Below are 10,569 nucleotides of genomic sequence, written 5' to 3'. Positions count from 1 at the left end.
GAGGCCATGCTCCGCAACTAGAGAAGCCACCACAGTGAGAAGCCCGTGCACCACAACGAAGAGTAGGCCCCGCTCGCCGCAACTAAAGAAAGCCCGCGTGCAACAACGAAGACCCACTGCAGTCCAAAATAAATAAAAATAAATAAATTTATTTTAAAAAGAAAAAATTTTAAGTAAAATCCTAGTGCAGCTGACAGCAGAAATGGTAGGCATCCTCCTTCAACTTTTTGAAGGACAGGGACAGGCTTGCTCCTGGCTTTATATCTCAAGTGCCAACTCCTCTTTTCTGGGAAAGATGATAACCCTCTCTGCGAATTGGCACATGCTCACACGATTGATGAGGACGACACAGGACACACAGCTGTGCACAGCAGCCCTGTCTTATTGGTTTGTAAGTAGGAAAATATCGCCTAAAATATGACTAATAATAATAAAGTAACAGCTAATACTTTGGTTACATACTGTGTGCCAGGCTTAAACCTAATATTGTTGTATCTATTACATTCTTAAATCCTATTTAATTCTGACATCCTAATTTGTTGCATAGATAAATTTTAAAATAATCAGGCACTATTATTTTACACTTTTGCAGCAGAGGAGAATGACCAGAGAGGTTATATCAGCTGGCAGTAATGAACACATCTGGGACTGGCCCTCCTGCAGGCTGACTGCAGCCGCCAACCCAAACGGACACCATGTCATCCCGTGAAAGGTGAGAAAACTGAACACCTGGCAAGAGGCAGCAGTGGGAAAGCCCTGAGCCGGCAGCCAGAACCCTCCGCACAGCTCTGTGACCTCTCTGGGCTTCAGCCTCCCATCTCTGCAGCCAGGAGCACAGCAGAACTCTCTCCGAAGACCTTTGCAGCCTTGAAAAAGGAGCCGTTGGATTCAGCCTCCAGTGATGTCATAACCGGCACTATGTGGGCCGGAGGTGAAACAGCTGTAGGGTAGGTTTACTCCACTGAGTATAGACTGTGTGCCCTTGGGTAAGTTGCTTAACCCCTCTGGAATTGACACAATCGCTCCAGACCTTGCAGGCTCACGGCATGGTGCTGCGGGCTGGCTTTCTCTTGTCCCTAGAGGCCCTGCTCAGTGTCTCTCCAAGGCTCTGTGCCCTGTCCTGGGCACAGGTGGGCCAGGAAACCTGAACCTAGTGTCTCAGAGCAATTATCTCAGGACAGAAGACACCATCGTAAACTCAGGGTCTCGTACTGAGGTCAGCTGGGGCCAGGCCTGCTATTGGGAAGCATGGAGTCTGTCCAAATGCTGTGGCGGTGACTCGTTCCACGGCGCTTGTTGGAGGACATCCCCACGCCCTCTGGCACTGGATAAGCAAGGTTCCTATCCATCTCTGCCCTCGCCATGAGCTTGCTTGCAAACCAGGGAGCCTTTCTCCAGGAGCTTGTCGGGAGCTCAAGGATTCTCTGTGCACAGATGTCAGTGTGGAGAGAGCGATCGTACGGGACACCGTGGGGGAAGCCCGAGCTGGGAGCCAGGCCACTATCTCGCTTATTCCCCCTCATTGAAATTAATCTTTTGTATCGAAAGGAGGAAATGAAATCTCAGAGAGTATCAGTGACTTGCCAGGTCAGGAAGTGGCACGGTGGCTGTGAACCTGAGTGCCTGACGCCGACGCCCACGCACGCAGCACGGGCCGGCTCCCGAAATGCCCTGTGCACTCGGGGCACCTGTGGCCCATCTTGGTCCTGACTTCTGAGCCACGTGTCTCCTCTTTCTCTCGGAGTGCCCATCCAATAGGAGTTCCCTCCCCAGACCGCCAGGGGGCCCAACAGCTGAAATACACTCCCTGTTCCCTCAGCACACACTTGTTGCTAATAAACCCCACCAGGCCCCCCCCCCCCCCCGCCACGCACTGCAGCACCACCATCACTCTGCAGAGGAACACGTGAAGTCCTTCTTCTGAAACCAGGTCTCAGGGAAACAGCCGGGAAATTCCCACCAAATCCAAATCACTTTCTTTCGGGGTGTCAGGTAGCCACGGGCTGGTTTTTGAGGGAAGGGAAGATGTCAGCCTGACCTAGGGAGGTACTTGCGAAGATTCAGAGCCAAGCCCCCGCAGGGAGCTGTCACGGGTGGCGAGTGTCCTGTCCGTAGCCCTGGGCAAGCCAAGACTGATGTTCCCTGTGGGGAGGCAGGGGGCAGAGCTGCTCCAGGCGTGTGTGGTCCACACAGTGGGGCATCTGTGAAGTGTTCCCAGGACTCGGGCACACTTTCAACGTACGTGCAGCATATGAGAGCGTCCAGTTTTCAGAATTGCTCCTCCACGTGTGAAGGTGGTTTTACGTGTTGAAGGGAAAACTGGGTGTCACATATCGTGTCCTTTGACGTGTTTTCTTAGCGATCCGTTTTACTGACCAGGGTGAAAACTGTGGCAGAAAATACAAAGAGGTCTTTCCAGGGTGTTTTAGACGCAAGCCCCGTGCAGAAGTCACACGAGAGGGGTGTGGGATTCCATCCCCTCTGGGTACTTTTCTAGGCTCTCATCACCGAGCGCTGAGTTTGGCAGGGGCCCCCAGAGAAGGAAAATGAGAAATGGGCAACTTTCTCTGCAATCCATACTCCTAAGGGGAATAGAGGGAGTGTGTCCTCTGCGTGTCCAATGCCCTATGTCATCTGGCGAGGGTATCCTTTGGAGCTGAGAAACGGAAGCTCAAATGAACCTAAGCGGCTAAGACGCTCAGTGTGTGTGTTTTGGGGGTGTGGGGTGTGTGGGGGGGTACTCTTTGGTCCAGAGCCGAGGTCTCTGCACGTCCAGTCCAGTTCCCCACGCCAGCCCCGATGGGCACGGAGTCTCTTTGTCCAAGACAGACCAAGGAAGACAGAGCCAGAATAAAGTCAACAGCTTTTATTACAACTCACAGATTTCATAGAAAAAGGAATGTAGCGTCAGGTCCGGTTGTATGAAAAACGGTAAAATGCAGGTTTGTCCTGGTTGCTCTGTGGACACCCGGGGCAGGCTCTCCGCGACATCAGGCACAGCAGCTGCACTTGTCCGAGGCCCCTTTGCAGACGCAGCCCTGGGCACACTTGGCGCAGCCCACGGGGCAGCAGGAGCAGCAGCCTGGGGAGGCAAGGGCAGCGTGCAGTCGGACCACGCGTTGTCCGGAACCACCCTTCCCAGCAGCAGGCCTGGCCCCAGCCGCCCTCGGGCCCAGACCCTGAGTTTACGATGGTGTCCTCTGTCCTGAGGTCATTGCTCTCAGACACTAGGTTCAGGTTGCCCGGCCCATCTGTGCCCAGGACAGGGCACAGCGCCTTGGAGAGACAGTGAGCAGGGCCTCTGGGGACAAGAGAAAGCCAGCCCCCAGCACCACCAGTGATGTGAGCCAAGTCCTCAGGATCAAAGTGGAGGCAAAGCCCGCACAGAGCAGCTCCCGCTCGGGATAGGGGAGCTCTGGGCTGCTTCGACAGGAAGGGGCTGCACCGGGTCCGAGAAGCCACGCACGGCCGCTGGTTCCGGTCCCTAAAGTGCTTCAGTCCCTGAGAGGATTCGGAAGCGTGACTCAGGAGGCAGGAGGACTAGTTCTAGTGACAGGTCTGAGGTTGTTTGTCGGTGACCCGTCTGGGCCTCAGTCTCCCTGTTCTCTAGTGCGCGCCTGGGTCTCGGTCGTGCCGAAGGTGATTCCAGCTCTGACTGTGAATCCCTTCCTGGCGAGGGGGGTGCCGGGAAGTCTGGTCACTGTCCTGCTCCTGCCTGCCTGCTGAGCTCTGGGCTCCCTCCTCGCACTCAGCCCAGACCCCGCCTTCCCAGAGAAGGCCCCGCACACTCACTCTTCTTGCAGGAGGCGCATCTGCAGGCTTTGCAGGTGCAGGAGCCAGCGCAGCCGCAGGAGCCGCCTGCCGGGAAGGGAAAGGAGGCCAGCAGTGAGCAGGGACGGGGATGCAGGAGCCACAGCAGACGGTCAGCAATGCCTCCCTGAGCCCTCCTCCTCTGTCAGGACCCAGCCCTGGGAGCTCGTGTCCACTCGGGCGGATAGAGAAGCCCCAGCTCCTCTCTTCTGGTCCAAGGAGAGTAGGTCCCCTCCTGATGGGACTCCACAGGGAAGGTCCCGGGCTCCAGTCGCAGCCCAGGCCGACTGGGGCCGGGGGCCGGGGCCCATGGCCTGAACCCCAAAGAGGCAGCGTCCCCTCCTCCCATCAAATCGTGGCAGGTCCGAGGCCTCCTCCAAACGCTGGCTCCCGGTCTAGCAATCCCCTGACCTGCCGGGTGACCTCAAGAAGGACAGCCTGGAGCCTCCGTGCCCTCAGTGTCAACGGAGAGGCAAAGGGAGACGGACGTGCCCTCAGGAGCCTGGCTACCGAGAAAGCCCTGGACCCGTGACAGGAGTCCTCCTGAGCTCAAAACTCAAAGCCCTCCCTTCTCGTCCTGTGCCCGGGAAGGGGGCATCCTAAGGCTCAAAGGCAGGGCTCCCTTACCAGTGGGGCAGGAGCACTTGGGGTCCATCTGGAGGAGGAGTGAGGCCCGAGGTCCAAAGCAAGGGGCGAAGCCGCTTCACGGGTCCGGTGGGGGCCGTGTGGGAGCGAGGAGCCCGGGGGCTGAGTTATAGGCCGAGGAGGCGGCCCGGGCGCAGAGGCCCCGCCCCCGCCTTGCACCCGCCCCGCGGCTCCGCGCCCGCGCCGCCCGCAGCGCCCTGGGCCGGGCTGTGAGCAACAGGCGGGGCCGAGCGCACGATTCCACGTCGGTGCCGGCTGGAGCGGAGGAACCGGGTGCCGTGCGGTAAGCCGTGTCCCAGCCCCCTGGCCGCCCCTTCCCAATGTGCCCGACGGGAGCAGCCGCCGTGTTGGCGGGTTGTGCAGGAATCCGGCTCCCGCGTCCTCCGGTCTTCCCCGCCCCAGGCCCCGCGCCGCCGGCCTCCGGGTCGCCGTTTCCTGCTGCCCGAGAACAGCCCCCGCCTCCCGCTCGTGTCCCTGGCTTGGCTGGAGCCGGGGAGCGGTGTCAGAGAGCGCAGGCGGATGTGACCCTCACCACCGTTTGGCCGACCCCATGTGTCCCCGGGCGTTGCCAGCCCCGGTCCCCACCACGGTCCTTTGGAAGCGTTTTTCCGGTACCGCCTCCTGTAACCGCAGCGCGGTGAACGTGGCCTTCAGCCGCGAGGCGTCTCTTGTGTTTTCCTTTCCTGGAGGGATCCTGGCTCATTTGTCCGGGGGCTTCTTTGCCTAAACTTTCCAGGGGCGCTCCTCACTGTAGCCGGTCCACCCCCACGCCAGGGTGGAGGTTCCCTAATCATGGGATGCTTCCCCAGGGACGGCATCATTGTAGGTGATAGGCAGACCTGGCGGTAAATAACAAAGCGAGACAAGTGGATAGAGTTCCCTTTGAGTAGTCCTGACAGTTACTCACCGTGGAGTCCATGCCAAGCCTTGTTAGTCACTTTTGCTCTTTGAGTTGTCACACCAACCGGGAAGGGAGACAGCAGTCAGGAGCCCGGTTCCCAAAGTCCGAAGTCCCTACAGTACCGGGAGGCTACTGAGGCAGGCACACAGGGCTGGGGAGTGGTGCCCTGCTTCTGTGTTTTTGTCGCTTCGCAGCTGAAAGAGGGAGTCAGTGAGCAAGGTCCCCTTTGGCCCAGAGCCGTGTCCTCGGCCCGTCTCTGCCATGTCCAGCTCCATCCTGGGGGCGACCAAGGTGACACCGGAGGAATGTATTTATGATTTTGTGGCTACCTTCTGACTCTCTCCTTCAGTAGCGTTCGAGAGGTTTCTTCTGGTATAACGTATTTCAGAAAATCACTGAAAAGAAAATGGTAAGGAAATCCTGATGCAGGTGACAGCAGAAGTGGCAGGACCCTTCTGTGTCTGTGAGGAGGACACCGACTGTGCTCCTCACGGCCTTCTATCTGTAGTGTCGACGGCTCTTTGCGTGAAGGCAGGATAACCCTCTCGGGGGTACTGGTCCCACGCTCACAGGGTCGATGGGGACGGCCCAGAGCCCAGAGCTAAACACACCGTCCTCGCTTGCGTGTCTGGAAGGAGAACAGTGTCTCCTAGGCTGATGATAACAAATAAATCAATAGATAAATAAATGAATGGGTGATGTGATCGATTGCTCACTGAGTGCCCAGTATATTCTGACCTTCTTTGCATGTATTCAGTTCTTTAATCCCGAGAGCCAGACACTGTTATTTTCCCTTTAGAGCAGAGCAGACGGAGCCACAGAGGTTATGTCCCATGGCTGTACGTGGCACAGACGGGACTGGCCCTCCTGCAGGCTGACTGCAGCCCCGCGCCCAACCGGACACCGTGTCTTCCCACGAAGGGTGAGAACACTGAACACCTGGCACAGAGGCAGCAGTGGGAGAGCCCTGAGCCGGCAGCCAGAACCCTCCGCACAGCTCTGTGACCTCTCTGGGCTTCGGCCTCCCACCTCTGCAGCCAGGAGCACAGCTGGACTGTCTCCGAAGACCCTGCAGCCCTGAAAAAGGAGAGGCCGGATTCAGCCTCCAGTGATGTCATAACCGGCACCGTGTGGCCGGGAGGTGAGACAGCTGCAGTGTAGGTTTAGTCCTCTGAGTATAGGCTGTGTGCCCTTGGGTAGGTTGCTTAACCTCTCTGGAATTGGCACCATCACTCCAGACCATGCAGGTTCACCGAGTCTGTCCAAACGCTGTGGCGGTGACTCGTTCCACGGGGCTTGTTGGAGGACATCCCCACGCCCTCTGGCACTGGATAAGCAAGGTTCCTATCCATCTCTGCCCTCGCCATGAGCTTGCTTGCAAACCAGGGAGCCTTTCTCCAGGAGCTTGTCGGGAGCTCAAGGATTCTCTGTGCACAGATGTCAGTGTGGAGAGAGCGATCGTACGGGACACCGTGGGGGAAGCCCGAGCTGGGAGCCAGGCCACTATCTCGCTTATTCCCCCTCATTGAAATTATTCTTTTGTATCGAAAGGAGGAAATGAAATCTCAGAGAGTATCAGTGACTTGCCAGGTCAGGAAGTGGCACGGTGGCTGTGAACCTGAGTGCCTGACGCCGACGCCCACGCACGCAGCACGGGCCGGCTCCCGAAATGCCCTGTGCACTCGGGGCACCTGTGGCCCATCTTGGTCCTGACTTCTGAGCCACGTGTCTCCTCTTTCTCTCGGAGTGCCCATCCAATAGGAGTTCCCTCCCCAGACCGCCAGGGGGCCCAACAGCTGAAATACACTCCCTGTTCCCTCAGCACACACTTGTTGCTAATAAACCCCACCAGGCCCCCCCCCCCCCCCCCCCCGCCACGCACTGCAGCACCACCATCACTCTGCAGAGGAACACGTGAAGTCCTTCTTCTGAAACCAGGTCTCAGGGAAACAGCCGGGAAATTCCCACCAAATCCAAATCACTTTCTTTCGGGGTGTCAGGTAGCCACGGGCTGGTTTTTGAGGGAAGGGAAGATGTCAGCCTGACCTAGGGAGGTACTTGCGAAGATTCAGAGCCAAGCCCCCGCAGGGAGCTGTCACGGGTGGCGAGTGTCCTGTCCGTAGCCCTGGGCAAGCCAAGACTGATGTTCCCTGTGGGGAGGCAGGGGGCAGAGCTGCTCCAGGCGTGTGTGGTCCACACAGTGGGGCATCTGTGAAGTGTTCCCAGGACTCGGGCACACTTTCAACGTACGTGCAGCATATGAGAGCGTCCAGTTTTCAGAATTGCTCCTCCACGTGTGAAGGTGGTTTTACGTGTTGAAGGGAAAACTGGGTGTCACATATCGTGTCCTTTGACGTGTTTTCTTAGCGATCCGTTTTACTGACCAGGGTGAAAACTGTGGCAGAAAATACAAAGAGGTCTTTCCAGGGTGTTTTAGACGCAAGCCCCGTGCAGAAGTCACACGAGAGGGGTGTGGGATTCCATCCCCTCTGGGTACTTTTCTAGGCTCTCATCACCGAGCGCTGAGTTTGGCAGGGGCCCCCAGAGAAGGAAAATGAGAAATGGGCAACTTTCTCTGCAATCCATACTCCTAAGGGGAATAGAGGGAGTGTGTCCTCTGCGTGTCCAATGCCCTATGTCATCTGGCGAGGGTATCCTTTGGAGCTGAGAAACGGAAGCTCAAATGAACCTAAGCGGCTAAGACGCTCAGTGTGTGTGTTTTGGGGGTGTGGGGTGTGTGGGGGGGTACTCTTTGGTCCAGAGCCGAGGTCTCTGCACGTCCAGTCCAGTTCCCCACGCCAGCCCCGATGGGCACGGAGTCTCTTTGTCCAAGACAGACCAAGGAAGACAGAGCCAGAATAAAGTCAACAGCTTTTATTACAACTCACAGATTTCATAGAAAAAGGAATGTAGCGTCAGGTCCGGTTGTATGAAAAACGGTAAAATGCAGGTTTGTCCTGGTTGCTCTGTGGACACCCGGGGCAGGCTCTCCGCGACATCAGGCACAGCAGCTGCACTTGTCCGAGGCCCCTTTGCAGACGCAGCCCTGGGCACACTTGGCGCAGCCCACGGGGCAGCAGGAGCAGCAGCCTGGGGAGGCAAGGGCAGCGTGCAGTCGGACCACGCGTTGTCCGGAACCACCCTTCCCAGCAGCAGGCCTGGCCCCAGCCGCCCTCGGGCCCAGACCCTGAGTTTACGATGGTGTCCTCTGTCCTGAGGTCATTGCTCTCAGACACTAGGTTCAGGTTGCCCGGCCCATCTGTGCCCAGGACAGGGCACAGCGCCTTGGAGAGACAGTGAGCAGGGCCTCTGGGGACAAGAGAAAGCCAGCCCCCAGCACCACCAGTGATGTGAGCCAAGTCCTCAGGATCAAAGTGGAGGCAAAGCCCGCACAGAGCAGCTCCCGCTCGGGATAGGGGAGCTCTGGGCTGCTTCGACAGGAAGGGGCTGCACCGGGTCCGAGAAGCCACGCACGGCCGCTGGTTCCGGTCCCTAAAGTGCTTCAGTCCCTGAGAGGATTCGGAAGCGTGACTCAGGAGGCAGGAGGACTAGTTCTAGTGACAGGTCTGAGGTTGTTTGTCGGTGACCCGTCTGGGCCTCAGTCTCCCTGTTCTCTAGTGCGCGCCTGGGTCTCGGTCGTGCCGAAGGTGATTCCAGCTCTGACTGTGAATCCCTTCCTGGCGAGGGGGGTGCCGGGAAGTCTGGTCACTGTCCTGCTCCTGCCTGCCTGCTGAGCTCTGGGCTCCCTCCTCGCACTCAGCCCAGACCCCGCCTTCCCAGAGAAGGCCCCGCACACTCACTCTTCTTGCAGGAGGCGCATCTGCAGGCTTTGCAGGTGCAGGAGCCAGCGCAGCCGCAGGAGCCGCCTGCCGGGAAGGGAAAGGAGGCCAGCAGTGAGCAGGGACGGGGATGCAGGAGCCACAGCAGACGGTCAGCAATGCCTCCCTGAGCCCTCCTCCTCTGTCAGGACCCAGCCCTGGGAGCTCGTGTCCACTCGGGCGGATAGAGAAGCCCCAGCTCCTCTCTTCTGGTCCAAGGAGAGTAGGTCCCCTCCTGATGGGACTCCACAGGGAAGGTCCCGGGCTCCAGACGCAGCCCAGGCCGACTGGGGCCGGGGGCCGGGGCCCATGGCCTGAACCCCAAAGAGGCAGCGTCCCCTCTGCCCATCAAATCGTGGCAGGTCCGAGGCCTCCTCCAAACGCTGGCTCCCGGTCTAGCAATCCCCTGACCTGCCGGGTGACCTCAAGAAGGACAGCCTGGAGCCTCCGTGCCCTCAGTGTCAACGGAGAGGCAAAGGGAGACGGACGTGCCCTCAGGAGCCTGGCTACCGAGAAAGCCCTGGACCCGTGACAGGAGTCCTCCTGAGCTCAAAACTCAAAGCCCTCCCTTCTCGTCCTGTGCCCGGGAAGGGGGCATCCTAAGGCTCAAAGGCAGGGCTCCCTTACCAGTGGGGCAGGAGCACTTGGGGTCCATCTGGAGGAGGAGTGAGGCCCGAGGTCCAAAGCAAGGGGCGAAGCCGCTTCACGGGTCCGGTGGGGGCCGTGTGGGAGCGAGGAGCCCGGGGGCTGAGTTATAGGCCGAGGAGGCGGCCCGGGCGCAGAGGCCCCGCCCCCGCCTTGCACCCGCCCCGCGGCTCCGCGCCCGCGCCGCCCGCAGCGCCCTGGGCCGGGCTGTGAGCAACAGGCGGGGCCGAGCGCACGATTCCACGTCGGTGCCGGCTGGAGCGGAGGAACCGGGTGCCGTGCGGTAAGCCGTGTCCCAGCCCCCTGGCCGCCCCTTCCCAATGTGCCCGACGGGAGCAGCCGCCGTGTTGGCGGGTTGTGCAGGAATCCGGCTCCCGCGTCCTCCGGTCTTCCCCGCCCCAGGCCCCGCGCCGCCGGCCTCCGGGTCGCCGTTTCCTGCTGCCCGAGAACAGCCCCCGCCTCCCGCTCGTGTCCCTGGCTTGGCTGGAGCCGGGGAGCGGTGTCAGAGAGCGCAGGCGGATGTGACCCTCACCACCGTTTGGCCGACCCCATGTGTCCCCGGGCGTTGCCAGCCCCGGTCCCCACCACGGTCCTTTGGAAGCGTTTTTCCGGTACCGCCTCCTGTAACCGCAGCGCGGTGAACGTGGCCTTCAGCCGCGAGGCGTCTCTTGTGTTTTCCTTTCCTGGAGGGATCCTGGCTCATTTGTCCGGGGGCTTCTTTGCCTAAACTTTCCAGGGGCGCTCCTCACT

At 59.4% G+C, this 10,569-nt stretch overlaps 2 protein-coding genes across 2 annotated transcripts; both read right to left on the bottom strand.

Moving 5' to 3' along the window:
• Positions 1 to 2,839: 2,839 nt before the first annotated feature.
• On the bottom strand, positions 2,840 to 4,548 carry LOC309976927 (metallothionein-1E-like). The gene is made up of 3 exons (XM_082862778.1): positions 4,438 to 4,548; positions 3,793 to 3,858; positions 2,840 to 3,082 (listed from the first exon to the last, which is right to left on the bottom strand). Exons 1-3 carry the CDS (start codon positions 4,463 to 4,465, stop codon positions 2,991 to 2,993), a joined length of 186 nt encoding a protein of 61 aa, XP_082718904.1. The 5' UTR covers positions 4,466 to 4,548; the 3' UTR covers positions 2,840 to 2,990.
• Positions 4,549 to 8,203: 3,655 nt separating this feature from the next.
• On the bottom strand, positions 8,204 to 9,912 carry LOC309976928 (metallothionein-1E-like). Its single transcript, XM_082862779.1, has 3 exons — positions 9,802 to 9,912; positions 9,157 to 9,222; positions 8,204 to 8,446 (listed from the first exon to the last, which is right to left on the bottom strand). The coding sequence occupies exons 1-3, from the start codon at positions 9,827 to 9,829 to the stop codon at positions 8,355 to 8,357; spliced, it is 186 nt and encodes a 61-aa protein (XP_082718905.1). The 5' UTR covers positions 9,830 to 9,912; the 3' UTR covers positions 8,204 to 8,354.
• Between the last annotated feature and the right edge of the window lie 657 nt (positions 9,913 to 10,569).

Source organism: Leucopleurus acutus, assembly GCF_964270905.1.
Source record: "Leucopleurus acutus genome assembly, chromosome: 20".
NCBI classification, from domain to species: Eukaryota; Metazoa; Chordata; class Mammalia; order Artiodactyla; family Delphinidae; genus Leucopleurus; species Leucopleurus acutus.
Note: the sequence above shows the minus strand (reverse complement) of the source record. Positions and strands in the feature narration are given on the sequence as shown.

Coding starts and splice junctions, on each gene's coding strand:
- LOC309976928 (XM_082862779.1), bottom strand. CDS start 9,829: ATGGACCCCAAGTGCTCCTGCCCCACTG. Junction 9,223..9,801: donor CAAGTGCTCCTGCCCCACTG/GTAAGGGAGCCC, acceptor CCTTCCCGGCAG/GCGGCTCCTGCGGCTGCGCT. Junction 8,447..9,156: donor ATGCGCCTCCTGCAAGAAGA/GTGAGTGTGCGG, acceptor TTGCCTCCCCAG/GCTGCTGCTCCTGCTGCCCC.
- LOC309976927 (XM_082862778.1), bottom strand. CDS start 4,465: ATGGACCCCAAGTGCTCCTGCCCCACTG. Junction 3,859..4,437: donor CAAGTGCTCCTGCCCCACTG/GTAAGGGAGCCC, acceptor CCTTCCCGGCAG/GCGGCTCCTGCGGCTGCGCT. Junction 3,083..3,792: donor ATGCGCCTCCTGCAAGAAGA/GTGAGTGTGCGG, acceptor TTGCCTCCCCAG/GCTGCTGCTCCTGCTGCCCC.